Here is a 27,781-nt window from a genome sequence, read left to right as displayed (position 1 = left end):
GTATACCAGAGAGGATGGGATGGGAGATGTTAGGGCCTTTCGCCACTTGCTGCTCTAAGACGGCTTACTTCCATCTCCAGGCTCTGTGGTATCAGCATTTACCTGCACTTCCTGCTGGAAATGAGTTCAACTTCTCACTTCCTGGGACCTCACGCCTGGCTCGTGCTACTCTGCAAACCACAGATCTTGCTTTTGTGCTCGCTGTCTCTCTCTACTTTCTGCCACTGGCTGTGATGTGCCTCATGAAGCTGTCATGAAACAGGATGAGACACATACAACAGGAAGTGCCACCTCCAAGGGAAGGGGGCTTGGGGAAAGGCTCACACTGCATTCTGTGATGTAGGTAGCAAGGTCCTGCTCCAGGAGGGATCTCTGAGTCTCAGAGGCCTTCAGCTCCACCTCCTTCTGACTAAGCACAGCCTCCACCTCTGACACTCTCCGATGTAACCGGGTCATTTCCTGCTCCATCTGAAATAAACACATCAACAGGTTAAAAAGGCCCTTGGAGGTTCATTAGGAGCAATCAAATCTCAAGCAGCCTCCAAAACCACCTGGTGGTCTGGGCTATGGCTAATTCTTCAAAAGTTAAGTTGGGATGGAAATACCATTGCTTCTTCGCCCAGGAGCGCACAGTTCTTCGTAAGGACAGTCACAAAATGCTAAGTCACTCCTCTCATTCAAGTCCCGGTTCACACTTGATCACTTCTCTAACCCAGTTAGCAAGGAAGCCACAATCATCATTTTTCACCTGTTTGCTTTTTATTTGGTTTTTGTTTTGTTTTTGCAGACGTCACTTTAATTTTATCCCAAATCCATCTTGATCCCCCCCATCTCCTTGCAAAGATCTAGAGGACAAATCCAGGACAGGGCAAGGAGATACGTATTCGTCTGCACTCTTAGGAGTCCCAGGCAAGCAGTGACTTTTATTAGTTTCCAGAGAGTTGTCTCTGGGCAGGAACAGTGAATGTTAAGAGACGTTGCACATAATCAACACCATGGCCGCAGTGACATAAGCAGGAGTTTTTAAAGACTAGGAAGAGAGACTTCGCATCACTCAAAGCAGATGGGAGGCATCTCAGCCACAGGTGAGGACCCAGGCCACCTGCCGGAAGAAGCAGACATCTGGCTGGGTCATGCTGAGAAACGGGCCGTTTTAAATCCAGGGCCTCCTCTGGTTTAGATTTAAAGGATCTACAGCAACAGCAAGGCCCGAATTCATCTCCCTCTGAGCTGCTGGAGGCACGACTTCAGCGAGGGAGGGAGCGCCTCGCTCTCTACGGATCAAGCAGCTCAGCGCCAGCAGCGGGCCGGGGCGGATCCCTTGGCATATATTGACGGGAGGATCCTGGAGCAAGGAGGGAGGCCGGCTGCGGAAATAAATACCTTGTGACACTTGTCCTGAGAGTCTTGTAGCTCTTTGCTTTTGATGAGAAGTTTCTTTTCCATGGAGCTAGTCTTGGCAGGGGAGTCCAGACCTGACACAACAGACCTAGAGAGAGGAAAACTAAAGTCAAGGTTGGGCTTCTCAGCAGGCCGGTCTGAGAAGCTTCTGTCAGAAACTGCAGCAGAGACTTCAGACCCACCAGCATTCTGTGGCCACCTGCAAAGCTGGTTCAGGCAGCTTCTAATGACATCAGGGCCACAAGGCAGGGAGGTGGAAGGAAGCAAGTACCCTGAAAACAGGTGGGCCTAAGTGTAAGTTCAGTTGCCTCAGATCTGAGGCAATGACTCAGTCTCCTGAGCCTCAGTTTGCAAATCTATAAGGTAAAATGATAATAAAAGTACCTAATGCACAGGAAAGCAGGAACATAAATACATGGCATGGTGCCTGACATGGCTTCATGCACTCACTCACTCAACTGATATGCACTGTGCACCCACTCTGTTCCAGAAACTGTTCCAGGCACTAACATACTGCAGTGAACAAGACAAGGTCCCCACCCTTCCTGGAGCCGACTTTCTACAGAAGGTAGACACAAAAACAAAATTACTGCAGATAATAACTTCTGGGAAAGAAGGAAACAAGATGATGGGATATGATAGAGGAAATGGGGTCGGGGCCTATTTTAATCACAGAGGGCTCACGAAGGAGGTGACATTTGACATGAGACCTGAAGAATTAGAAGGTGTTGGCCATCCAAAGGTCTCAAAGAAACAAGTTCCAGGCAGGTAATAACAGATGCAAAGGTCCTAAGGCAGAACAGAGCTAACACAGCCACAATAAATGTTGTCAGTTATTATACTGATTAAAGTGTTATCTAATCCATTCCTAAATTAACCAGTTTGGTTCTGTTTTACTATATAAAAACATTCAATGCTTTTAATGATAAGTCAAAAAATGCTCCCTCACTCTTCCCAAAGATGCCTGTGAACTACTCCCCAGAAGCTGTGAATACATTACCACACATAGCAAAAGGGACTTTGCAGATGTGATTAAGTTAAGAATCTGGGAGGTGAGGAGGGAGGATTATCCTGAATTATCTGAATGGGTCAAATGTAATCAGAAAGGTCCTTATAAGAGGGAGTCAGAGGAGAGAAGGAGATGTAACTATGGAAACAGGGGTCAAGAAATCTGCAGACACTACACTGATGGCTTTGAAGATTGAGGAACAGGCCACAAGTCGAGGATTGCAGGCAGCCTCTAGAAGTTGGAAAAGGCAAGGAAACAGATTCTTCCCTGGAGCATCTCGAGAGAGTGCTGCCTTACGTACATCGATCTCAGCCCATTATAACCCATCTCAGACTTCTGACCTCCAGAACTGTAAGATAACACATTTGTGTTGTTTTAAGCCACTGAGTTTGTTACAGCAACAACAGGAAATTCATACACTTACAGAGCACTGACTACATACCTGGTTCAGTTTGAATGTTAGAATATGTTTCAACTCTTTACTCCTCAGAAGAACACTATGAAGGAGATACGATTTATGACCCTCGTTTTATAGATGAGGAGATTGATGCCCAGAGAAGCTAAGTAGCATGCCAGTTGATAAATGGCTTCTAGTAGTCTCAATAGGGAGCTGGGGTAGAGAGACTGGCTTGACACAATTGATATAAAACTCTCAGGAAAACATCCCAAAACTAACAAAGGATACCTTCCTGAGAGCGGACTAGAAGAATGCTCTCCCCACAGAAAGGACATACTTAGCCCACACACGTACATATAACTCACACACCATGCCTCATCCCCAGGTGCAGTCAATTATGAGCAGAGATGAAAGTTTTCAACCAGAGCAGCTGCCCTCAGTAGTTGGTACCCTGGGTACAAACACTGGATCAGTGAAGGACAGGGCCAGAACGACAATGGGCAAAGGTTCTTATGCACAGAGGGACATGTAAGAGCCCACCACTGCCCCCAGGCCCTTCTTTGTTGCCCTGGTAACGGAGTTGCAGGAGCTGGTTGTCAATGAGCATGCAGGTCTTACCAGCAGGTGAAAGTTCTGCCCTCTGCTGCCCCAAACTACTTCCCAGCCTAAAAGAGGTCAGTTCCATGCAACAATGCAAAACACCTCTCTCCCTGCAGCTCCCAGTGATGACAAGGGCTGGCACGCTATTGCTAACTCACTGTACCCCAGTGACAGCTGTCTACACTCACACTATAGGGCAGTCGAGTGAGTCAACACCCGAGTCACGCTCCTCTGTTCAAAACCTGACCCCGCTATTCACTAGGTGTTACTTCTCGGAACCTCAGTTTCCTCATCGGTAAAATAGAGATAATTCTCAGCCCAATTCAAAGGATTCTTGTGAGATTACACGTGTAAAGCCCTCAGTTCAGTGCATAGCACAATGCAAAGGTTCAACAAAGATTACCCATTACTATTGTTTTTATCATTACTACCCATGCAACTTCGTAAATAGCAAATGCTTCACAGGCCTAAAACAGTCGCTTGAAATGGTAAAACTCAGGGGGCTGAATTTGCTCTGCTATTATTCACATTAAAACAAATGTTGATTATTCATAGAAATGGGCAACAGGGATTGAAATCCAGAAATAAATCTTTTTTTAAATCTCACTTTTGGCTAGAAATTTTAACCAAGTTCTACACCTCTCACCAGCCTGTTTTCTTACCTAAATCTAGTCACCATACACACACACACCGCCACCACCACCACCACCACCACCACTTTCTTTTCTTATCCTTTGCATATGAGATGAAATGGCCTTGAGTTTCCTTGCTATTTCCTTTATCCTGATTGCATTTGGTTGGATGGGCTAAAGAGAAAGACCCAAACCACCCAAGAAGGGAGGAATGATTCATAGACTGGGTTCCTGGCCCTTCAGTGATCGAGAGTCACCCACATGTCATGAAGTCACACACATGACATGCGTCAGGGATGACAGCACAGGCCACAGTTCTTTGTGCCCAAACACAAAACTGATACCCTTTTAAAAGAAAGATGGCAGGGGTGCATGATGGTGGGGTGGGATAGGATGTGGCTCAAAAAAAGTAATAACACATGGCAGGCAGGCTCCAGCGGCACTTTAAACTTTAAACTTGCTGTTTAAAGTGCACTGCTGTGGGTACAAAACGCATTGCTTATTCACCAAAAAAAAAGGAAAAAAAGGCATTTCTAGGTCACTCATTAATGGGGTCCAGAATCAAGGAAACAGTGCAGCCCCACCCACCAGCATTTGCAGGAGATGACGTGGCAACACTCCTCATCACCCAAGGTCCAACCCCTTCATTCTGCTATTTTGATGCTTGACAAATGCTCACTGTTCAGAAGTTCTAAGTACAGCAATTAGGAGCTCTTCAGAATAAAGGTGCTAAGGAAATCATTTTTTTAAAGAATAAATAAAAATCACATCAAAAAATGCTACGGTAAGAATGCTGTGACTAAACTGAGCTTGTAACAACAATCTCAAAAACAATCAATGGATTAAACAACGAGGATGGAAGAAGGAGGGGAAAGGTCATGGCAGCTTTCTGTAACTTCTCTGGTAACTCAATCCAGCTGTACATCAGAACCACCTGGAGAGCTTTTAAGAAATATTGATGGCCTTTGGGAGGCTGAGGTGAGTGGATTGCCTGAGCCCGCAGGTTCGAGACCCGCCTGGGCAGCGAGACCTCATCTCTACAATAAATCAAAAAATCAGCCGGGCGTGGTAGCGCATGCCTGTAATTCTGGCTACTTGGAAGGCTGAGGCGGAAGGATCACCGGAGCCCAGCAGGTCGAGGCCGCAGTGGCCAAGAGCAGCCACTGCACTCCAGTCTGGGCAACAGAGTGAGACTCCAACTCAAAAAAAAAAAAAAAAAGAAAGAAAAGAAAAAAAGAAATATTGATGTGCAGGGCCCACCCAGACCAATTAAGTAAGAGGCAGACAGACTTGGAGTGTGGCCCGGGCAGCATCATTTGTATTAAGCTACCAAGTGATTATAATATACACACAGGATTGAGAACCATGGTGCTAATTAGAAGAAGGTGCTTGTGATTTACAGTCTAGACATTTAAAATTCATAGTATGACTATCCCCAGTGTTTAGTTCCATGTAGCATTTTGGCCAGGCCATTTGGTACTGTTGCATTTTGGTCACTCTTTGAGTAGAAACTTAATTTTGAAGTGAATCATGATGGGCTAAGAATTTCAAGACAATGCACAGGTATCAGCTGATGAGTAAAGCTTATTCCTCCCTATTTTAATTGGTCATTTAAAATATACCATTTCCACAAATATCTATGAAAGACATATACTACAGATAGACATAGCTCGATTTAAAATATTCATATTCTATTTATTTTTCAAGGAGGCACAAGGCAATTCAACATCTAGCATCACTGGTAAGCTTTCAATATGTATTTATTTAGTGCATAGATCCTCTCCAGTAGATATTCTGAAATATCACAATTTATTCTCTTTTTCTAAGATTTGTAATAGCTATCCTTCTGACTCTCAAAGCAAAAGCAAATTACTGCGATAATTGCATTATGCTAGAATTGGCCATAACGTAAATCATAGCTTGAGAGGTTCGATCTGGGATTGGCCTCAGAGCCACCAGATATACCAAATATTATTATGTATTACATTATAGTATTATATACATATTATATATACATTAATATCTTATATAATTTCAAATATAGCCCTGTCCTCTTCAAACAAGAACTCCGCTAATCTAAAAATCACCCTAAAAAGTACCATTTCGTCACACATGATATTATTTAAAGAGCTGATACTATCGCTGCTTTAAGCAAGTGTGCAAAAGTCCCTTAACATGTTGGAACTCTAAGTCTATAGGTAATGGTAATGGGGTACAGAAATATAGTAAAGAAACTAATTATAAAGTTCTGTTGCCCCTGGAATGGGACAGAGTTTACCTGGTAACTAAAGAGTCTTCTAAGATGTTTCCTTTGTTCTCAAAGTTTTCAACAATTTTTTTTTTTTACTATCTTCTATGAGAGAGAGAGAATATAAAAGTCCCATGATCCATTTGGGAGGTACCTGTAGACCAGCAGTTCTCAACCAGAAGAAATTTTGTTCCCCAGGAGACATCTGGCAAGGTCTAAAGACTTTTCTTATTTTTATGAAGAAAAAAATTAGCAGTCAGGAATGCTGGTCAGCACCCTACCATTCACAGGACAGTTCCCAAAACAAGAATTATCTAGCCCGAGCTGGACATGGTAGGATACAGGACACACCTGTAGTCCCAGCAACTCAGGAGGCTGAGGTGGGAGGATTGCTTAAGCCCAGGAGTTCAAGTTCAGCCTGGGCAACTAGCGAGGCACCATATCTTTAAAATAAAAATAGGCCAGTTGCAGTGGCTGAAGCCGGTAATCCCAGCACTTTGGGGGGCCAAGGTTAGAGGACTGCCTGAGTCCATGGGTTCAAGAATAGCCTGGGCAACTTGGCGAGACCTCATCTCTACAATAAATCAAAAAACTAGCCAGGCATGGTAGCATGCACCTGTAACTCTGGCTACTTAGAAGGCTGAGGCGGAAGAATTGCCTGAGCCCAGTAGGTCAATGCTGGGGTAGCCATGAGCATGACACTGCTCTCCAGCCTGGGCGAGAGTGAGACTCCAACTCAAAAATAAATAAATAAATAAAAATAAAATTTATCAAGCCTAAACCGTCAATAGTGCCGAGTTGAAAAACACTCTTGTAGAGGATATAAAGTAAAGGAAGCACAATTCCTGTTCTCAAGGAAGTAACAATCTGGGAAACAGAACTAACGACACTACCTTTGCTAGCAGTAAGAGTACCCATTTATTGAGCATATACTATGTTCCAGGCACTGTACCTCACAGGTTATCTCATTGAGTCACCCCTTCAAGCTTATGAAATGCGTATCAGTGCCCATGGCACTAAGGGAGTGTTTATCCTATACTCTCTAAGCTCTCCTACCACATTATGATGATTTGTGGGGGGGTGCTGGGCAGTAGAGCTGGGGTTCAAAACTGAGACTCTGCCACCCAACTGTCATGGGTTCGAATCCCAACTCTGCTGCTTCCTGACTGAATGGCCTTGGATACACTCAAGAAAAGTGCTGCAGAGGCTCAGAAAGGCAAGGTCATGGAGGAAAAGGAGAATGGATCATGTGATGTTCTCCAACTCCAAGCCTGAGACAGGGCAGTCACCTAGAAACAGCTCAACACACACACAAGAGCAACTCTCCCTCCCTCACTTGGGGGTCAGGGTAAATGGGAAACAGAGTAGATATTAGAAGCCAAGGCCGGTTCATGTTCGAGGTTCAACAAGATGCAGTACAATGAAGATGCTAATAAAAGAACATGCAGCCTGCCCACACATTGCTTGCCTACTCCTGGCCACATCTCGGATACACAGCCAGTTATCCCCATGGAGAGAAAAGGCACTTCTGAGCAGCGGGTGCACACAGCCACCCACCCACACACAGCAGTGCTGTCTCTTCAAGCACGAAGCCAAGTTTGGGTTTTCCTTTTTTCCAGCTTCTATTTTCTAGAAAAATTTACTCTGAAATCAACATCTCTTCCCAATATACACATCTGCTTTATAATTATAGCGGCCCAAAGAGTATTAATAGAGGTAATGGTATATGACACACAGGAAAGAGTGGGTTTACTGCTGCAGCAGGAAAACTTGTTTTCTTAAAATGTATTAGATGTGACCTAAAAATTGCTTTACACGCAATCTCAATATTTAGGTAAAAATGACAAAAAGCAATGTTTCCGGTGATGTGCCTATAAATAATCCATGTAACAAAAAAAAAAAAAAAAATGCCTTAACAAAGCTATTAACAGAATATTTCATATCAAAAGAGAATTCAATGTGTACTTCCATCCTACAATCAAGTCTACGTGTTGAGTACTCGCTAATCACTACTATAACGATTAAGAACATGCCTAAACATCAAGCCATCCATATACTCCCTTGGGAAGAGGACCTTATGCCTATAAAATATGCCACCAAACCACAGATCACACAGATCACAAATCCCAGATATTCTTGGGACAACCAAGAACGGGTACTTGACACTAAAATGAGGGAAATCAAAATTAGCTCAGCTGAGGGCCACACCTTAATTGCGGCCAACAGCACTAAAAATACATGCAACTGCAAGATGTAATATGGTGCAAAAAATAAAAAACTCATCAGGATTCTGTTTCCAAAAATACACTGGCTTTTAAGATTGAGCATTCTGAAATTTGTGAACTAATTTTATAAACCCACTTTAAAATACACAGTGGTAGCCATTATGAGCACTTGAAAATATTGAAAACACTGCTCTCCTACAGAAAGTGTCAGAATCCGCCCCAATTTGGGGCACCACACACACACATAGACACACACACATACTGCATACCCACACATGCATACCTACTAACACACACACCACACATACATACACTCTGACACACAACCAGCAGTGGTCTCCAGTTGAATTAGAGCATTTTTTTTGGAATGATTAATATGCAACTCAAGAATCATTTATCAAAAATCACACTATTAATAAAAGCATAGCTACTGACATGATTTTTAATACAGTTCCCACCTCTAAGCTGTTGCCTTGCTTTACAGGTTAACTTCACTGCCATATTTCCACCTCTTGCCTAAATGACTGCAATAACTTAACGTACCTCCCTGGAGCCAAGTCTTGTTCCTCTGCTGTCTACCCTCCACACAATGGTCAGAGGGGCCCTTTGTAAAATGAGAACCAGATCTTCTGTGTCTCTGCTCAAAATCCTGCAAAAGCTTCCTATTTGGTGAAATTAGAGCAAAGTTCCAACCTAAAGGCCCTGCCAGCCTCAACTCAGATCATGTTCCCTGTGTATGCTGAAGCTCTGGCTACCCCAAAGTACTTTCTGTTCACTGGGCACCCACAGGCTAGTCCTAGCCTCAGGGTCTTTGCCCTTTTTCCCTCTGTCTGGAATAGTTTTCCCAGTTATCTTTACTAACTAGCTCTTTATTACCATTCTGACAGAATGCACTCTGTGTGGGCAAAGATTTTTTGTTCACTGTCACATCTCCAGAGCCTAGAAAGTATTTGGAACATAGTAGGCTCTCAAATATGTGTTGAATGAGTTAATCAATGAAGAAAGAAGTAAATGACTGTACATCTGCCCCCACTGGAATGACAGCTCCATGAAGGCAGGGGTTTTGTCTGTCTTATACTCACTGCTATAGCCCCTAGGACCACAATGGTGCTCACTGTGGACTTGGGAGCTGTGTCACCTGGGGAAGCAACTCAACCCTCTTGAATAAATATTCATATTCAGCTCAGGAAGGCCTTCCCCTGGGCACCCAATCTAAAGTAGTCACCAACCCCATCAGTCTCGATCCCAGCTCTGATTCCTTCAGAATCCTGACCATCAACTGAAACTGTTTTGTGTGTACAATAGTTACTTATCTTGTTTCTCCCCCACCAAATGTTAGCTTCCTGAGGGCAGGGACCTTACTTGTCTTGCTCACAGTTGTGTCTCAAGACCCAGAACAATACACTTCTGTGCCCCAGGCAGCCACAGTTTAAAGGTCACAATGGGACAAAGGAATTCACAGTGAGAAATGTGTTGCACTGATGCTAGCACGAAAAAGCTTTCCAGTGCCCGCACCAGAGATGCCCAGCTTGGGTTCTGATACAGCAATGTCACAATGACACACACACTCAGCCATCCAGGGGACACTCAAGCACTCCAGGGTGGGTGGAAACATGTGACATCTAGGCTGGGCACATGCACACTTCCCACTGGAACTAGATCCAAACCAGAAGGGAAAGCATTTTGTGGAAAGCACAGGTTTAACTGATACATCACGGACTCCATTCAGAGTAAAAAATTGGATGGAGATATTAGGACATCTGTCAGGCACCCCATGTGGAGCCAGATTCTCTCAATGGGCAGAAACCAGCAAGATGTCTTTATAAGCAGGGAGAAAAATAGAGATGAAAGCACCCTGTACCCATCCTAACACCTAATCAACAAACATGAAATGAACATTCACTCTGCCCCTGGCGCTAACACGAAGTGCACTCCATGTCCCCAAAGCAAACCTATCTGACAGGCACTATTATACCCTCCACTTTATAGATTAGGGAATTGAGGCGGAAAGAAATTAAATGCCTCATCCGCACAAGCAAGGGGTGGAGCCCAGATATGAGTCCATGACCATCTGATTTCAAAGCCTAAACTTTTTTTTTTTTTTTTTTTTGAGTTGGAGTCTCACTCAGTCGCCCAGACTGGTGTGCAGTGGCTGCTCCCGGCCACCGCAACCTCGCCTGCTGGGCTCCGGCGATCCTTCCGCCTCAGCTTTCTGAGTAGCCGGAATTACAGGCATGCGCTACCACGCCCGGCTGATTTTTTGATTTATTATAGAGATGAGGTCTTGCTGCCCAGGCGGGTCTCGAACCCGTGGGCTCAGGCAATTCACTCACCTCAGCCTCCCAAAGGCATGGGATTACAGGCTGAGCCACCGAGCCCAGCAAAGCCTAAACTTTTAACAGGTGCACTACAGTTTGCACAAAAAATAAGGAATGATTATGTCCAAGAAGCAACCAAAGCTTCATGATCATTTCCTTATCTGTGAATGATGAGTTGTTGCTGGGATTAAATGTCAGGCACTTGCAACAGTGCCTGGTATAGGATGAATTCTCAGCTAAACCAGCTCTTTCACCTTTATTATCAGACACGTCCATAGGTCCTGCATAATCTAGCAAAGTCATGAATGTTAGAGGGAGGGTAGGTAGTACAGTGATCCGGAAGCAAACAGACATGGGTCCAAGTCTGGACTTGTCTATTTCTACCTGCAGAACCTCAGGAAAATAATTTAACCTTACTGAGCCTCAGTGTCCTCACTTGTAAACTGAGAATAATACCAGCTACCTCACAGAGTTATGGTGAGATTGTGAGGACTTAATGAGATAATGCATGTAAAGCACTCAGCATAGTTATGGGCATACAAGCTTCCATTAGTAGTTGTATAAAACAGCTGGTTGTATTCAACAGCTTCCATTAGTAGGTGTTGAAAACGTGCAGAAGGTATTGGCATAATCCCTGGCCCTTCACCATAACTCAGTTCAACAAATGTTCAATGAAGACCTTCCAGGGGCAAGGCACTGTTTCAGGTTAAAGAAGGAAAACATGGTCCTGTCCTTAATAAGCCTTGAGCAGCTTGGCCAGACAACACTACTGAAATGACTCAGTAGGGGACAAAAGGGAGGTACAAATGAACAGGCAGGCTGGGGTCTTGGCATACCAGGACTGAATACCAAGTTCAAGAGTAGCCATTAATTCTGTGTACATTGGGATGCTATTAAAAGTCTAAGCAGGCAAATTACATCATCCAACCTATGCTTTGGAAGAAGTCCACATTTTGTGGAGAATGGATTACAGCCAAGAACACCAAAGACAAAGAAATCAGTTAGGAGGCTACTGCAATAGTCCAAGCAAAAATCCATGAGGGTGGTGGTAAGGACAGAAAGATGGGCATGGATGCAAATGTCATCTTAGAGGCACAACATGGAGAACTTGGCAACTGATGGGATGGCAGGGGAGGCAGAAAAGAGTTTATGATGACTCAGCTTTCTTGCTTAGAAGGGTAGGAAAAGTGGTAGTTTCCTGAATAAAAGGAGGAAGGGAAAACTAGCACCTAGTGGCTTACTGAGTGAGAGAGCATGTCTGTCTGTGTAGGGAGGGAACAGAGGACATAATGGTGAGAAACTAGTAAAACATCCTGTTGATGATGAATACAGTGCATGATAGGAGGAAGGCCATAAGAAAGTAAGAGTTGATTGGGCTCAGTGGCTCAGTCTGTAATCCCAGCACTTTGGGAGGCCAAGGCAAATGGATTGCCTGAGCCCGTGGGTTCGAGCTCAGCCTAGGCAACTTGGCAAGACCTCGTCTCTACAATAAATCAAAAATTAGTTGGGCGTGGTAGCGCGTGCCTATAGTTCCGGCTACTTGGAAGGTTGAGGCAGAAGGATCACCGAAGCCTAGCAAGTCGATGCTGCAGTGGCCGTGAGTGTGCCACTGCACTCCATCCTGGGCAACGGAGTGATACTCCAATACACACACACACACACACACACACACACACACACACACACAAAGAAAGTAAGAGTTAAAGTCAAGGAACTGAAAGAGAACACTAAGAACCGACTAGAAAGAGAACTGAGAGTAGAACTTCAGGGAACAATGCATACATTTCAAGGGCCTGAAATGGAAGACACAAAAAGTGAGAAGGACAATCAAAAGCATAGTAGGAGGCTGGGTACAGTGGCTCATACCTGTAATCTCAGCACTTTGGGAGGCCAAGGCAGGAGGACTGCTTGAGCCCAGGAGTTCAAGACCAGCCTAGGCAACATAAGGAGACTTCACCTCTACAAAAATAAAAATTAAAAAATTAGCTGGGTATGGTGGTACATGCCTGTAATCCCAGCTAATCAGAAGGTTAAGGCAAAAAGATCACCTGAGCCCCAGAGGTCAAAGTGAGCCATGATTGTGCCACTGCATTCCAGCCTGGGCATCAGAGTGAGACCCCAACTCACAAAAAAAAAAAAAAAAATAGAAAGAAAGAAAGGTGGGAGGAAAGTCAAGAGACTGTAATAACAGAAGAGAAGAAAGTAGAATGTTGTCCTAAAGAAATATGGTAATCATACAAATAAATGATAGAAATTTGTCAGGAATGAGAAATTTACTTTGTTCATAATGCAGAAATATAAACAGTTGTATAGATGAGAATTCTGCACAGACACCAATGTTTCTGTGGAAATTGGCAAGTTATATCTAAAATTTATTTGAAAATTCATTTAATTAAATTACTCAAAGCGAAGTTGAAAAAGTACAGACAGTCTTGGCTATTGCAATAAAACTTGAAAAGAAAACAAAAGTTGTATAGATTTGGAAGAAAGAAATAAAACTGTAAAACAAAAGAAATGTGGTAATCAGCGGTATCATGTGGTGAGGTAGAAATCACTAGTTTTGGTAGAACGGTGTAATTGGTGGCTTCTGAGACAGTCATTTCAGGAGTGTTGTAGAAATGGAAAAGATGTGTTGAGTGTAACCTATTCTTTTACGAAGTTTGTCAGAGAGAGGTCGGGAGATGAAAAGCAAGCAAAGCAGAGATAATTGAGAGAAATTCACTTAGGCAAAGGAAGAAATGCCAGACTGGCACAGCGCTTGGGAACATGTAGCGCCATTTAGTCAAGGACTGTATTCTTAAGGGATCCCAGGCAACCATGCAAATTAGCATGTGTAGGTCAGCAAAAAACACACTTGACAGATCTTTTGGAACCTAAACTTCAGGATTGGGCTAGGATCGTCTGGATCAGATTTCCTAAAGGTATCTTTAAGACAAATGAGAATGGTCCTGCCAGGGCGGCAAGGCAGGCACGCACAGTCTAAATAGAGAACAGAATAAGGCAAGTAGGAGAACAAGCTGTGCTTGACTAAGAGAAGGAAGAAATTGAATGAGCAAGAGGAGAGAAAGCCCAACACAACACGCAGAGGCAAACGTTAAACAGATCCAGATAATGGTGGAAGGGAAACTACGCAAGGCACTTGAAGGCAGTAACCATGGGCAGAAGTTGGCTAAGGTTTTTGAATTTATCTGAGAAAAACAGCAGATACCTGCCTTCATGAACCAGAGAAGACTCTATTATTGTTGCTGACTATTTAAAAAATCAAATCACAAGCCAGGTTCGGTGGCTCAGTCTGTAATCCCAGCACTTTGGGAAGCTGAGGTGAGTGGATTGCCTTGTTCAAGACCCGCCTGGGCAACTTGGCGAGACTGCATCTCTACAATAAATCAAAAATTAGCTGGGCATGGTAGCGCATGCCTGTAGTTCCAGCTACTTGGAAGGCTGAGGCGCAAGGATCACCAGAGCCCAGCAGGTCAAGGCTGCAGTGGCAGGGAGCAGCCACTGCACTCCAGTCTGGGTGACAGAGCGAGAGACTCCAACTCAAAAAAAAATCAAATCACAAATAAGACTCATTCTAATGGGGGTTTAGGTAGCAAGCACAGTAACAAAGAACCTTTGGCTGGATATGGAAAGGAAAACTATTTTTTTTTTTTAGTTGGAGTCTCATTCTATCACCCAGGCTGGAGTACAGTAGTACACTCATGGCCACTCCAGCATCGACCTGCTAGGCTCAGGCAATACTTCCGCCTCAGCCTTCCAAGTAGCCAGAACTACAGATGCACACTACCATGCCCTCTTAAGTTTTCGATTTATTGTTGAGACTGAGGTCTCACCAAGTTGCCCAGGCTGGGCTCAAACCCCTGGGCTCAGGCAATCCTCTCGCCTTGGCCTCCCAAAGTGCTGGGATTACAGGCTTGAGCCACTGCGCCTGGCCAGAAAACAATTTTTAAGGGAAGATTCTCCAACCTCTAAGTATTTCAATGAAAATGAAATAGGACTAATTGGAGAGTTCAGACTGTCTTCCACTGTAATAAGGCATCCCAGAACAGACGGAAGGCAACTGAAATTCCAAAATATAGATTTAAGTAGACACAGATCATAGAGTCATCAACAAATGCAGAGTTATGGCCATAAAAATGATTTAGATCCATTCACCAAATGCCTATTGAGCAACACATATATGATCAGCCTGAAGATGTTGTAGAGAATAAGGTCAGTGCAGTTTCTCCCCCTTGCTGAGCTTATGCTTTAACAAGTAACTCTCAGAGAGAATATATATGCATGGCTTTATGTATGTGAGCGAACACACACACACACACACATACACACGAGTAAAAGTCTCTAAATGAGAAGAGAGAGAAATCTAAGAACTATGCAGTAGGAACTATACAGTCTACCTACTCCATAAACTCACAGAGACTGAAAACAAACCTAGCATTCACACCTGCCTGTCAGCTCGCATCCCACTCTGCCCTAATCTCATCATTCATTATCCCCCACAGTGGGCCTCCACTTCTGACAAGCATGTGAACCTGGGCACCCCACACAGATTTCCTAATTTCTCCCACCTGTGGCTTTTATACACACGTTGCTGGGGTTCAAGCCCCAGCTGAGCCACTCAAAGCTATATGACTTTAGGAAAGTTGCTTAATCTCTCCGTGCCTCAGTTCCCTCACTTGTAAAATGAGAATGATGATAGTATCTTCTTGGGATGCGATGCAGTTTAAATGAGTTAATCTGCGTAAAGGGCCTGGAACAGAGTCTGATACAGTTGGTGCCCCATACAGATGAGCTGTTATCACCCTACCCACCTGAAATTGTCTCCACCTTCCTCTGCACTGATCCAAATCCAATGTCTTTTAAAAACTGACCCAAATATTTTACCTTCTATTAGTATGTTTACAAGCCCAGTCCCAGCATACATATTTACTGAGGGCCTATCACATCCTATTATGCTCCTGGAAAACCAAATGAATAAGACTCAGGCCTGCCCTTGAGATTACAGTCGTCCTGGACACATATTCCAAGGAAGATCATCAAGATACTTGCTCATGGACATTAACCATTAAGTGTTCTCCATTGGGCTTTGCCTTATTCCTCTGACTTTCCTAACGCATTTATATGTCCAATTTGTACTCTGATATTCTGTAGCAAAGGTGTTTGCTTTGTGTTCTCTGAATTGTTTCAATATATCTGCTTTGACTTGCCCAACTTGATGGGACAGTACCCACTCTGAGACTGGAACTTCTAATTCTGTCCTCCAATCCACTCCTGTCCAATGAGCACCCATACTAACAGGCAATTGCATATTAACCCTATGGTTGATCAGATTTAAGTATCTCTAGTAGAAAATTCCCAGGACCTGGGAAGCTGGGCTTTGAGTCTGGTGTGCCTCTGGGCTACCTAATTTTTACTAAGTCCTTTCCATACCCTCATGGCATGTATAGAAGGACACTACACAAATACAAACTAGTGAATTACTAATTACAAACATAGTAACCATGAATGTTTATTGAGGCTTGTCCATGTGCCAGGTACTAGATAAAGTACCAACAATTCTATGAGAAAGGTTATCACTGTTACCCTACTTTGCAGTTAAGAAAACTGGCATGCAAAGAAGCCCTAACAGAGGAAGGAAGAGACACCAAAAACTGGTTCTCTAAAAATTTAGGAAGGCAGCCACTCCTTGTTGTTCCAAAGTGTTTAAATGACTGGGCCCATCACTCCATCTTCAGATCCACCCAAAAGGAAAGGAAAAAGCCCTGAGTCAAAAAAAGAGAGTGTCCCTTCCTAAAAACAGTCTACTCAGACACTGTCATCCCACAAATTCCAATTTCAACAAGATCCCACGACTACTCTAAGATTTCCAACTTCTCCCAAAGCATACCACCAGCATGGAAAAACTAAATAAATAAAACCGGCTTTTACCTTCTACAGTTTATACTAAAGGTTTACAGAAATGCACTATTTCAGCAAGAGTTTAAATGAGGCAGCGCCTCAACCTAGGAGGAAAGACCTGAAGAATTGTACCCCATGCTGACAGGGGAGGGAAGAGAGCTGGGTCTGTTTTATTTTTAAACCTTTAACATGCTGATTTGTTACTACCCTACTATTGTAAAGTTGAAGCAAACAGAGGCTCAGAGAAACACCCAGGCATTCAGAGCTTGGGGATTTGGTTTGGATTATTGTTGACTAAACAGGAAAAGAGCTACCAGACAGATACTCTCCAAGAGTGACTTCATCATAATCCCACCCCAAAGACAACCAAACCTGGTTCTCTAGACTCCTTTCTGCTCCCACCAACTCAAGCTGCAAGGAACTCCCACTACGCCTCAGCCACTGAAATGCTGCAATCAAAATTCTTGCTAAACCTAAAATAATGATGTACTCAATGGCTGGCTTAAAAATAGTCTGGGGTCCCAAAATAAGTGAGGCACAACCACAGAATTTAAATCATATGTCTTCATGAAAATCCCTCATTCATTCAGCTCCACTTCTGAACATTTCATTCAATTCACTGATAGCATGTCTGGGGTCAATTTACCTAGCACAGTAAAGCAACATCTGCATTTTCCTCAGTGGTGTGAAGAATGAGTAACAGCACAGATAATCAATGTGTGTAATAAAAACCTATGACGCTGAAAACAGGGAGGAGAGAACAAGAAACTCAGGAAGAAACACAGAGTCACTGGTGGCACCCTCAGAAAATACCTCCCCCGCCCCCAATGAATTTTGTAACTATATGTCAGTTAAACTGCAGGAGCTGCTAAGTGATGTCACTGCTTCTCTTTTATTGGGTTCCTAATTCATCATAATCCAACATGTCCAGGGGTCACCGACATCTAACAGGTGGAGTGAATTCTAAAATGATGCCATAGGTTTCACTCACAGGGCTGCCCACGGTAGAATAGCCAAGTCTGGCAGCAACATCACATAACGAGACACAGGATGAAAGAAAATCTTTCTGATTCCAACCCCCAATTGCCATGGAAAAGATATTAAAGTTCCCCAAAAATAGGAATACTCTGGTGTATCTTCCAGATAAGAAATACATGGTTTTATTTGCATGGACCTTTTTTTAAAAATGAGAATCTTATCAAACATTCCGTTGGGACAGGAATAGAAGCTCATTTTATGCTCTAGAGATACAGTTTAAACTACCAAAGGTAAAATAGCAAGTCTCCAAATACAGTAAGCAATATAAGCAAAATCTGGACAAAGGGATCATGAGTAAATTAAATCAACAAATATTTATCGACTGCCTGGGCCTTGCTGAGACGCCCCTGTCATAGAGCTGCCTAAACTGAGCTTTCTGTGAGAAGCAGAAAGATACAATTAGAGTTTTCTTGAAAATAAGCAATTAATCACACATAGCTTTAGATTAATTGCAATGCCTAAGATCTTCCACATCATTCTGCCTTTTCCCCAGAATTCCAACTCCCTTGGTCTTTCAGATCACTGATTAACACCCTAAGTGAGCTTCCATTCTGACCCAGACAAGCCCACTACTAACCAGATCTAGAACTCTCCACACGTCTCCTTCCCATTCGATTTGTGACCTTCAGTGTGCTGCGTGTGTCAAGGTTACACTGCCCACTAACCAAGCATCCTTTAACATCAGGCCTCCACTTCTGCCCTGCTCTTTGATGCCAAGGCAAAACCTCCCAGTCCTGCTGAGCCATTTCAAACATATCAGATGGCACATTCAACAGCTAGTTAGCTTTCTGCCTTTCCTACCATCATCCAGATTGCTTTGGGGTTGTGAAGCAAATCAACCAGAAAGGCACATCCAACACTATCAAAATCCATCCCAAATTGTACACCCAGGCCCCAGGGAGCAGATAAAGAAAGACCACCTCAACAGCTTTCAACAGAAAAACCTCTCTCAAATTTAATCATGGTCCACAGCCCTATTTTCCCAATTCCCCACAACAGTCTGAAATCTTTTCAGGAACGTTACTGTCAAAACAGCACCCATGGGGAGACACCATCCAGAAACTAACATGACGTCCCTTTAAATCAATATCTAAGCTACAAACACAGCAAACGGAATGAATGCTGCCAACAAGAAAATCAAATTCTGCAAATCTCCTATGTGGGCAGCAAGTAATTATCACGATTACCCCTAAGAGCCTCAAAGTGCAGGGGCCAGGATGCCTGGGGAGTAACACCACTGGTCGAAGACCTTCCCGGGGAACTCACTCCTCTGAAAACAGAATGCCATCATATCATGAGAGAATGAAGCAAGATACTGACCTCCCATATCCACAAGGGCTACTGCATTTTACAGAAATTCCAGGAGGCTCCTGGAAGCCTGAACCCTCTAATCCCAAGTGCCGCGCTAAAGCATTTTTAAAAAGCTTTTATAAGAATGAAGAAAGACCTATCAAGTCAAGAGGTTGACAGTGTCATTTACATATCCATTTTCTAGTCTCCTGGTCTGGTTTTTTTTTTCCCCTGCGAAGTCCAGTTTCTGTGAATCAGTGACTCTGCTACATCATACTCCTTCCTGGTGGCTCACGGTAACGGGGCTTGCTCTGGCCGCCAGCGCTCTACCAGCTCAGAGAGGCTCAGCTGCCAGATCCCTGATCTTGCAGCATACTTGGAGAGACGCCGAGCACCATCTCTCTGTTAGAGCTCTGGTTCAGCCACTTGCAGCTCAGTTAAACCCATCAGGAAACCTCTAGCTTATGAGACACAGTTTTTAGGATTCTTTCGATACAGCCAAGATAGCAACCCCCATCCGCCCACTTAAGAGATAGATACATAAATGGATTAAATAGAGGGACAGCTCATCCTAACTCCTGCACATTTCTCATCTGACCAAGGATCTGCACTGCTAGAAATCTCCCACTATTTCTTCCCTGCTAAAGAAGACCAAAGACTGCACAACTAACCCAAAGTACCCAATTGACAATGAGGATGCCACAGACAGGAACAGGTACCTCACACACCGCAAAATGAGAATATTAACAGTCTACCCCCGCAAAGCCCAAACAGGTAGACAGCTTTCCAAAGGGAGGCTGATTAGCAGCCTCCCTCCACCACACTCCCCCACCCTACCCCCCACCACCACCACCTTGGGCTCTGTATGCCTTGCATCAATGCAGGTCCCTTAGAAAGTCAAATTTTTCACTTACTCCGATCTACCAAGAATCCTCAGTGCCTTGCTATATGAAAACCCCACAAACGGCAGTTCTTCGCCCGAGAAACCTGAGGGGCTCAGCTGGCACGGAGAGGATGAAACCCACGAATTCTTCTCTGGTTCATCAAAATTGGAGGTGTCATCATCAGACTTGAGGGTGGGAACGAAGGGGGGAGGAGCTGGTTAAAGAAAAACAAGAAAGGAGGGGAGAAAAAAATTCAGCCGGATTCAACACTGTTGCGGAGAAGATCGCCTTACTCCTTCGGCGCTGGCGATGGCACTGCAGCGCCTGCTTTCAATCTAGCTCGCAAAAGCAGACCCAGCCTTGGCTCCTACAGCAACAAGATATTAACCCCTTCTCTGCCAACATGGCCACCAACCCGCAGACAGACTGTCTTCCCGCCTGCGGTAAACTGAAGGATAAACTCAAACAGGTCACTTGGGCCAAGGAAAGCTCTTGGGAAACTCATTTGGACAAGTCACTCGTTCCTGCGATTTCCAGAAGGCTTCTACAGAGCACCCGCTAGCTAGTACCAGGATGCCAGATGACCTAAACCTATGTACTCCCTCTTCCAGACAGGTCTAAATTATTAATATTCCGTGCTAATCATTGAAACAAGATGGAACATCTACGTTTCTACATTAACCAGAATGAGAGAAAGGAACAGGAAAGAGGATGTGAGATTCTGGAACTCATGTTAGGATACCACTGCAGTCTAGTTCATTCATATCTGGACATGTCTTACTCCGAGATCTTATGAACCACTTTTTTTTAGTTCATTATCCCTTCTCCCCAGTGCAATCATGCCCATCAAATCCACCGCAGTTTAATCAGCATAATGAAACAAACACAAGCCAAATAAAGTTCCTCCCGATGATTTACAGCACCCCTGCATGCTAATGGTGGGAATGCACGGATGGAACATATGTGGTTCCTACCTCTACGGCATGACTCCCAGCTAGGGGAGTATTACATCTTCTCCACTTCCTGTCGACCTACTAAGTTCTTTCAGTCAAGGAGGTGGATACACGTCCATCAGTCACCAGGAGGCTGCCCATCGTGGTGGGCTCCCGGGGGTGTTCCCAGCCAGCAGTGTTACCATGGCTGCAGGTTGGGGTGTTCGCAGCTGGCCGGTCAGGCGAGTTGGCAACCCAAGCATCACATCCCCCGCAGTGCAGAATGCATGCTCCCCACTCCGTGCATGCTGTAACCCCACCTGGCCGCCTGCGTGGCAGGGGCCAATGCCCACCCGAGTGACAGAGCAGCATGAGTCACTGCCCACCAGGGCTCGCTAGAGCTCCCCCTAGGACGGTTGTCACAGCCCTTCGCAGTCCAGACTTCTTTTTAACTCTTCATTTTCTGGACAAAACTGTGTGACAGATATGAGCAGCCAAAAGATCTGGCTGTTTTCAAAGTTACCCAATGACAACATCTGAAGCTGTGTTAGGAAGTAACTAGAGTGAGGAAGGGGTGTGGAGGGGAGAAGAGATAAAGTCAGGGGTCTGGCTGCTCCAGGGAAGTACAAAAGCACATTCTCAGAGCTTCAGGTACACAGAGATGAGGTGAGAGAGTGAGGAAGATCAGAAATGCAAAAAGTGCACGACCAGAAAATTATTTAACACCTCCAACTTCTCAAGAGAATTTAAATCTTCCCTGTTAGTGTCAAAATCTACTTGCTTAATACTTTAAAAATTAGCTGATGGAAAGAAAAATGAGAATGAATACTTCAGCCCTCATCTCATGTGTACTTCCATCAACACGGGCTCAAATCCAACCTGATTTAAATTAACCAATATATTTTTTATAGCAAAAAAAATTTAATGAAAATTACATTTCATGCCGGGCTCGGTGGCTCAGCCTGTAATCCCGCGCCTTTGGGAGGCTGAGGTGAGTGGATTGCCTGAGCCCGCGGGTTCGAGACCCGCCTGGGCAGCGAGACCTCATCTCTACAATAAATCAAAAAATCAGCTGGGCATGGTAGCGCATGCCTGTAATTCCGGCTACTCGGAAGGCTGAGGCGGAAGAATCGCCGGAGCCCAGCAGGTCGAGGCTGCGGTGGCTGGGAGCGGCCACTGCACTCCAGTCTGGGCGAGAGTGAGACTCCAACTCAAAAAAAAAAAAAAAGAAAGAAAATTACATTTCATAAGGATCAAAAAGAGGTTTTTTCATCCCATAATAAGGAAACTCAAAGACTGAGGAAGTGTATGGAGAGAGATATGCAAATGATATTGTTATGGAAGCAGAATGGTTAATGGCACATGCTATGGACAATGACTGAGTTCAAATCTCAGCTCCACCACTTACCACTTCTGTGATCCTGGTAAAGTTACTTAACCTCTCTGGGCCTCAGTTTCAATATGGGAATAACTACCTCAAATGGTTGGTGGGAGGTCTATATAAAGTGTTTACACAGTTCTCGGCCTACAGTAAACACTCTATAAAGGTTACCTGCTATAATTGTTACTGCTCATATCAAGTGTGTATTTATAACAGACCTCACAGTTATCGAAGGCTAGTGAGACACAGCAGAATCTGTGTTGAATAGTCTGCTTTCCTCCACAAGGCACAGAGTCGTCCATGTGAATGTTTGTGTTAATCATATCATATCATTTAATTCCTAGCAGAATTTTAATTCCCCTTCCATTATATACTAATTTATCTTTAGGAGACCAAAATAGAATTCCATTTCTGAGTGAGGAGTATGATTAATAGAGAGGTAAAAGCCACCTTCGGAGAAATCATTATGATTCTGAAATCCCATACTGTAAAATAAGATTCATCTGTAAAACTCCATCATGCTCAAAGCTAGCTTAATGTGGTCGAAATTAGAAAGAGGGGCAGAGTCGGGATCGGTAGTTCAGTCTGTAATCCCACGCTTTGGGAGGCCAAGGTGAGTGAATTGCCTGAGCCTGCGGGTTCGAGACCCGCCTGGACAACTTGGAGAGACCTCATCTCTACAATAAATCAAAAAAATTAGCCAGGTGTGGTAGCGCATGCCTGTAGTTCCAGCTACTTGGAAGGCTGAGGCAGAAGGATTACCGGAGCCCAGCAGGTCGAGGCTGCGATGGCTGGGAGCGTGCCACTGCACTCCAGTCTGGGTGACAGAGTGAGACTCCAACTCCCAAAAAAAAAAAAAAAAAAAAAGAAAGAAAGAAAAAGGGGCAGATAATCACCAAGCTAAAAGGAAGGAGAAGTCAATGTGAAATATACTAGCTGGTTACAGGTGAGATCCACAGCACAGATTAAAAACTAGGGATATAAACCTCTAGACAGGAAGTCAGTTAAGTACAGGAGGAAAGTTTGAAAAGCAGAGCTTCTCAGGATTACCCTTTGGGGATGGCGGGGGGGAAAGCCACAGCCTCAAGCCAAAGAGAAGTGAGGGAACTGGGAATACTCTGCCTTCCAGAAAGTGATGAGGACACTCACCTTTATCAAAGGTCCTTTAGTGGGAAAGATATAAGGTGGCCTGTAAGAAACTGCAACCTGAAGTAGGGTGTCTACATTTACAATATCCTGCTACAATTCAAGAAATTAACATAAATACAGTCCAGGATCACTAAGTTCTTAGAGTACTCCACAAGCAGAGAACAGCTTGCAGGGGCACTTTTGCAACCCAAGGCATACAGGACTCATCCCCATTCCTACCTACACACACACAAAATCCTTACTGGAAACAAGTTCACAATAAAAAAAATTTTTTTAAAACTATAAGTAACAAGGAAAAATAAACCACCCAAGGATACAAACATCCATGAAGAAGTATCAGCAGATACAAGAAATGGGAGGATTACCCCTTCAAAAACTGAAAATAAAAGAATAATCTAAAATGAACCATAAAATAAAGTTCAATTTATTATCAAGGAAAATGAGTAGAAATTCTTTGTTTGTTTGTTTGTTTTGTTTTGTTTTGTTTTTTGGGGTTTTTTGAGTTGGAGTCTCACTCTGTCACCCAGACTAGAGTACAGCAGCCGCTCCGGGCCACTGCAGCCTTGACCTGCTGGGCTCTGATGATCCTTCCGCCTCAGCCTTCCAAGTAGCTGGAATTACAGGTGTGCGCTACCACACCCGGCTAATTTTTTTTATTTACTGTAGAGATGAGGTCTCGCCAAGTTGTCCAGGCGGGTCTTGAACCCGCGGGCTCAGGCGATTCACTCACCTTGGCCTCCCAAAGCGCGGGATTACAGGCTGAGCCACCGAGCCCGGCCATGAGTAGAAATTCTAATGAAAGAACATGATACTTTGAAAAAGAACCAAGCACATTTGAAAGGAACCATACAGAACTCCCAGGCATAAAAAGTATTGTTGTTGAATTTGAAGTTTAAAAACTCATTGTCTATGTTATACAGCAGATTAGATACAACTGGAGAGAAACTTGATGAACTAGCAGTTACATCTGAGGAAATCACATAGAAGAACCTTGTTACTTAAAGTGTGGTCTATATGCTGACAGCATTGGCATCACTCAGGAGCTAATCAGAATTGCAGAATCTTAAGCCCTGTCCCACACTCACTAAATCAAAACCTGAATTCTAGCAAGATTCCCAGGTGGTTCACAGGCACACTACAGTTCAAAAAGCATTCATACAGGATTCAACACAGTGACAAAGAGATGAAAAACCTGAGAGGTCAGCAGACAAAGACAGAATCAGAAGGGCCAATGCGTATCTAATAGGAGCACCAGAAAGAGAGCAGAGAACTACTTTAAAATCTTGATGCCACGTTTTAAAAGGATTGTGTAAAACTTGGTCAAGTCCAAAAGCTACCAAGTATATGACCACATCTATCTTAGGGTGAGTAATTCTATTTCTTGTGCCTTATGTCTTTTGATCCTTATAAAATGTGCTTGTCTTTTGCTTTTAAAATGGTATTATTAGATCATTGAAATCATATTGGTATTTTTGAGTCTATGTTGATGGAGGTACACATGGCACCCCAATATCTCTCTCTCTCTCTTTCTCTCTGACCTTCTCTTGCCTTCCTTTCACCTGCTCCTTTCTCTCCCCAAGGCAGGACTTTTCTCCAACCTTTCTTTCTTGGAGCTAGACAAATAGATATTCTCTAACCTAGTTTTTCTGATTGCAGGTCAAAAGACCCTCATTTCAGAAGTGGTGCTGCTCCATACCCTGAAGGAAGAAATGCTGCACAGAGAAGCCTAGTACATAGCATAGTGCCTCACACATAGTAGGCGCACAGTAAATATTTGCTGAGCAAATAGGTAATTAAATGACTAGAAGATGGGTCTAATCAAGAGAGCACTTACCATAACACAAGCTACAAAGGTGCTTGATGTTTGAGTTAAATGAAGAGGCTTTAAAAGTCAAGATTGTTCTGTCTGAAAAATATGCTAATAAGTGCCTATTATTAATATTTTCTGATACAGTATTATGAAATCATCAGCTTCCCCCACTGCCACATATATTAATGACAAATAAGAAATCATATATTAAGATCTATTGCTCATTGGTAAAAGCCATGAAGAAAAATAGGAAAAAGAAATCTTTCCCGCCGGGCATGGTGGGCTCAAGTCTGTAATCCCAGCACTATGGGAGGCCAAAGCGAGAGGATTGTCTGAGTTCAGGAGTTCGAGATCAGCCTGGGCAACTTGGTGGAGATCTCATCTCTATAATAAATCAAAAATTAGCCAGGCATGGTAGCATGCACCTGTAGTTCTAGCTACTTGAAAGGCTGAGGTGGAAGGATTGCCTGAGCCCCGCAGGTCAAGGCTGCAGTGGCCGTGAGCAGCGTGCCACTGCACTCCAGTCTAGGTGACAGAGTGAGACTCCAACTCAAAAAAAAAAAAATCTTTCCCTGTATATTTTTTAAGTAAATCAATCTGCTTGAGGTAACATCAGAGCATATTCTCCTTAGTGGCAGAGGCTGTACAAGTAACTTCTTGAGGGTTTTTTTTTTCTCCAGTTTTAAGAAAGATGGCAGAACAAGGCTTTCAGAAACAAGAGCTATTTTAAGAGACGTAGTTAATTTCTCTTCTATAAATTTTCTCTCTTTTTAAATCCTAACATTAATTAAAAGCTCTTGGGGGGGGGATATATCATTTTCTCAAATATTCAAAAAAGGAAAAAAATTTAAGAAGAAAAAAAATAGGTCCTCTTGGCCCGACTTCTTTCTAACATGCTCCATTGAATTCTATTCAGCATATAGACTAACACCTAGAACAGTATCTGGCTCTCCTTATTCAATGTTTAATGTCTATTTTGTTAAAGGAATGAATCAATAACAAGAACCTTGGATGTAGGATAATGTCTGAGACCCAATGTGCTACTCCATGCAACATGTCACATTAGAAAACACAAGTAATGATATGCCACAAAGTATCCAATTTAGTCATGAAGTATTGGCAGGTTAAAAAGAAAAAAAAAACACCTGAGCCTAGTAAAACTCCCAAGACTTTTAATCATCACTATGGATTACAGAAGTGGGAGATGAATAACAGCCAGCACTGTGTCACAAAGAACGAAGGCACATAAATAAACACTGTGTGATGATATGAGTCAGGACTGTGCCTGGAACACAGTGGGCATTCACTAATAGTAAATCAAAAACACTTTCAACTTCATTCTCTCTACCCCCACCCCTTTAAAAATTTTTAATTGACTAATTAGATGCTATGTTGAAATCTAAAGGAAGATTACCAAAAAATTAGGTATCTTCCAGTTGCTTAAAATCTGAAGCGCTGATGTGATCATACTTATCAATGTTATGAAGACAGAAATGAAAAATAAGTGAAGAGGAGGATATTTATGTTGTTTATTTATTTATTTATTTTTTGAGTTGGAGTCTCACTCTGTCACCCAGACTTCCGCTCCCGGCCACCACAGCCTCGACCTGCTGGTCTCCGGCGATCCTTCCGCCTCAGCCTTCCGAGTAGCCAGAACTACAGGCGTGCGCCACCACGCCCGGCTAATTTTTTGATTTATTGTAGAGATGAGGTCTCGCCAAGTTGCACAGGCGGGTCTTGAACCCACGGGCTCAGGCGATCCACTCACCTCAGCCTCCCAAGGCGCGGGATTACAGGCTGAGCCACCAAGCCCGGCTTATTTATGTTGTTTAGAGATCAGGATGTGGGTGTGAAAAACAGAGATACATAAACGGAGTGAAGGCAAGTTCTGCAGGTGGAGATGCAGGAAAGTGTCATGGAGGGTATTGAATCTCAAGAGTTGGCTAAAAGGTATCTTCGTGGGCTGAAATGGGGAAGAGTGCTACTTTAGAAAACCCCCAGAAGCCACAGCAGTGGCCCAAGACAGAAGTGGGTAATGAGATAGGAGAGGAAGTGAAAGTGAAATCTTGGCTGGAACTCGCAGGGGAAATCTTGCATTGGATTGACAGACATAAAACCAGAGTTTTTAGAGTGCTGGGTTGGTGTCAGTGCTGAGATGAATACGATCATTTCAACAGTGATGATTGGAAGAGGTCAGCATCAGAAACCAGGAAAAGACAAGTCTACAATAGTCAACATGACAAATTCTACTCTTACAGAAACATGATGGGATTAACAGGAGACAGGCTTATAATATTATTTTATATATATATTTTTCCCCCATTCATAGCTCCTGGCTCATAATTCCCATAGCCCTTATTACAATCTTTCGTTAAAATGTTGGGGCACTTTAATCCTCAGAAGGGGGCATCAGAAAACAGAATCTCTCTCTCTCTCTCTGACTTTCTCTTGCCCTTTTTTACCTGCTCCTTTCTCTCACCAAGGCAGGAATCTTCCCCTGTCTTTTTGTCTTGGAGTTAACCATAAAGAAATCTTCTGATCTACTTTGTCTGACTTTAGGTCAAATGGG

The 27,781-nt window shown here is 43.6% G+C and overlaps 1 protein-coding gene across 2 annotated transcripts in view; it reads right to left on the bottom strand.

Annotated features, from left to right (window-relative positions):
* Nucleotides 1-27,781, bottom strand: part of CIT (citron rho-interacting serine/threonine kinase) — a 177,938-nt gene that overhangs the window by 91,776 nt on the left and 58,381 nt on the right. For both annotated transcript variants that reach the window (XM_021718196.1, XM_021718197.1), the window contains exons 10-12: nucleotides 19,971-20,154; nucleotides 1,384-1,489; nucleotides 325-468 (exon numbers count right to left, since the gene is read on the bottom strand). In XM_021718196.1, the coding sequence (XP_021573871.1) occupies nucleotides 325-468; nucleotides 1,384-1,489; nucleotides 19,971-20,154 (434 nt within the window). The remainder of the gene's footprint in view (nucleotides 1-324; nucleotides 469-1,383; nucleotides 1,490-19,970; nucleotides 20,155-27,781) is intronic.

Source organism: Carlito syrichta, unplaced genomic scaffold, assembly GCF_000164805.1.
Source record: "Carlito syrichta isolate Samal-C Ts95f unplaced genomic scaffold, Tarsius_syrichta-2.0.1 Scaffold311911, whole genome shotgun sequence".
NCBI lineage: Eukaryota > Metazoa > Chordata > Mammalia > Primates > Tarsiidae > Carlito > Carlito syrichta.
This window is presented reverse-complemented; position numbering and strand designations above follow the sequence as displayed.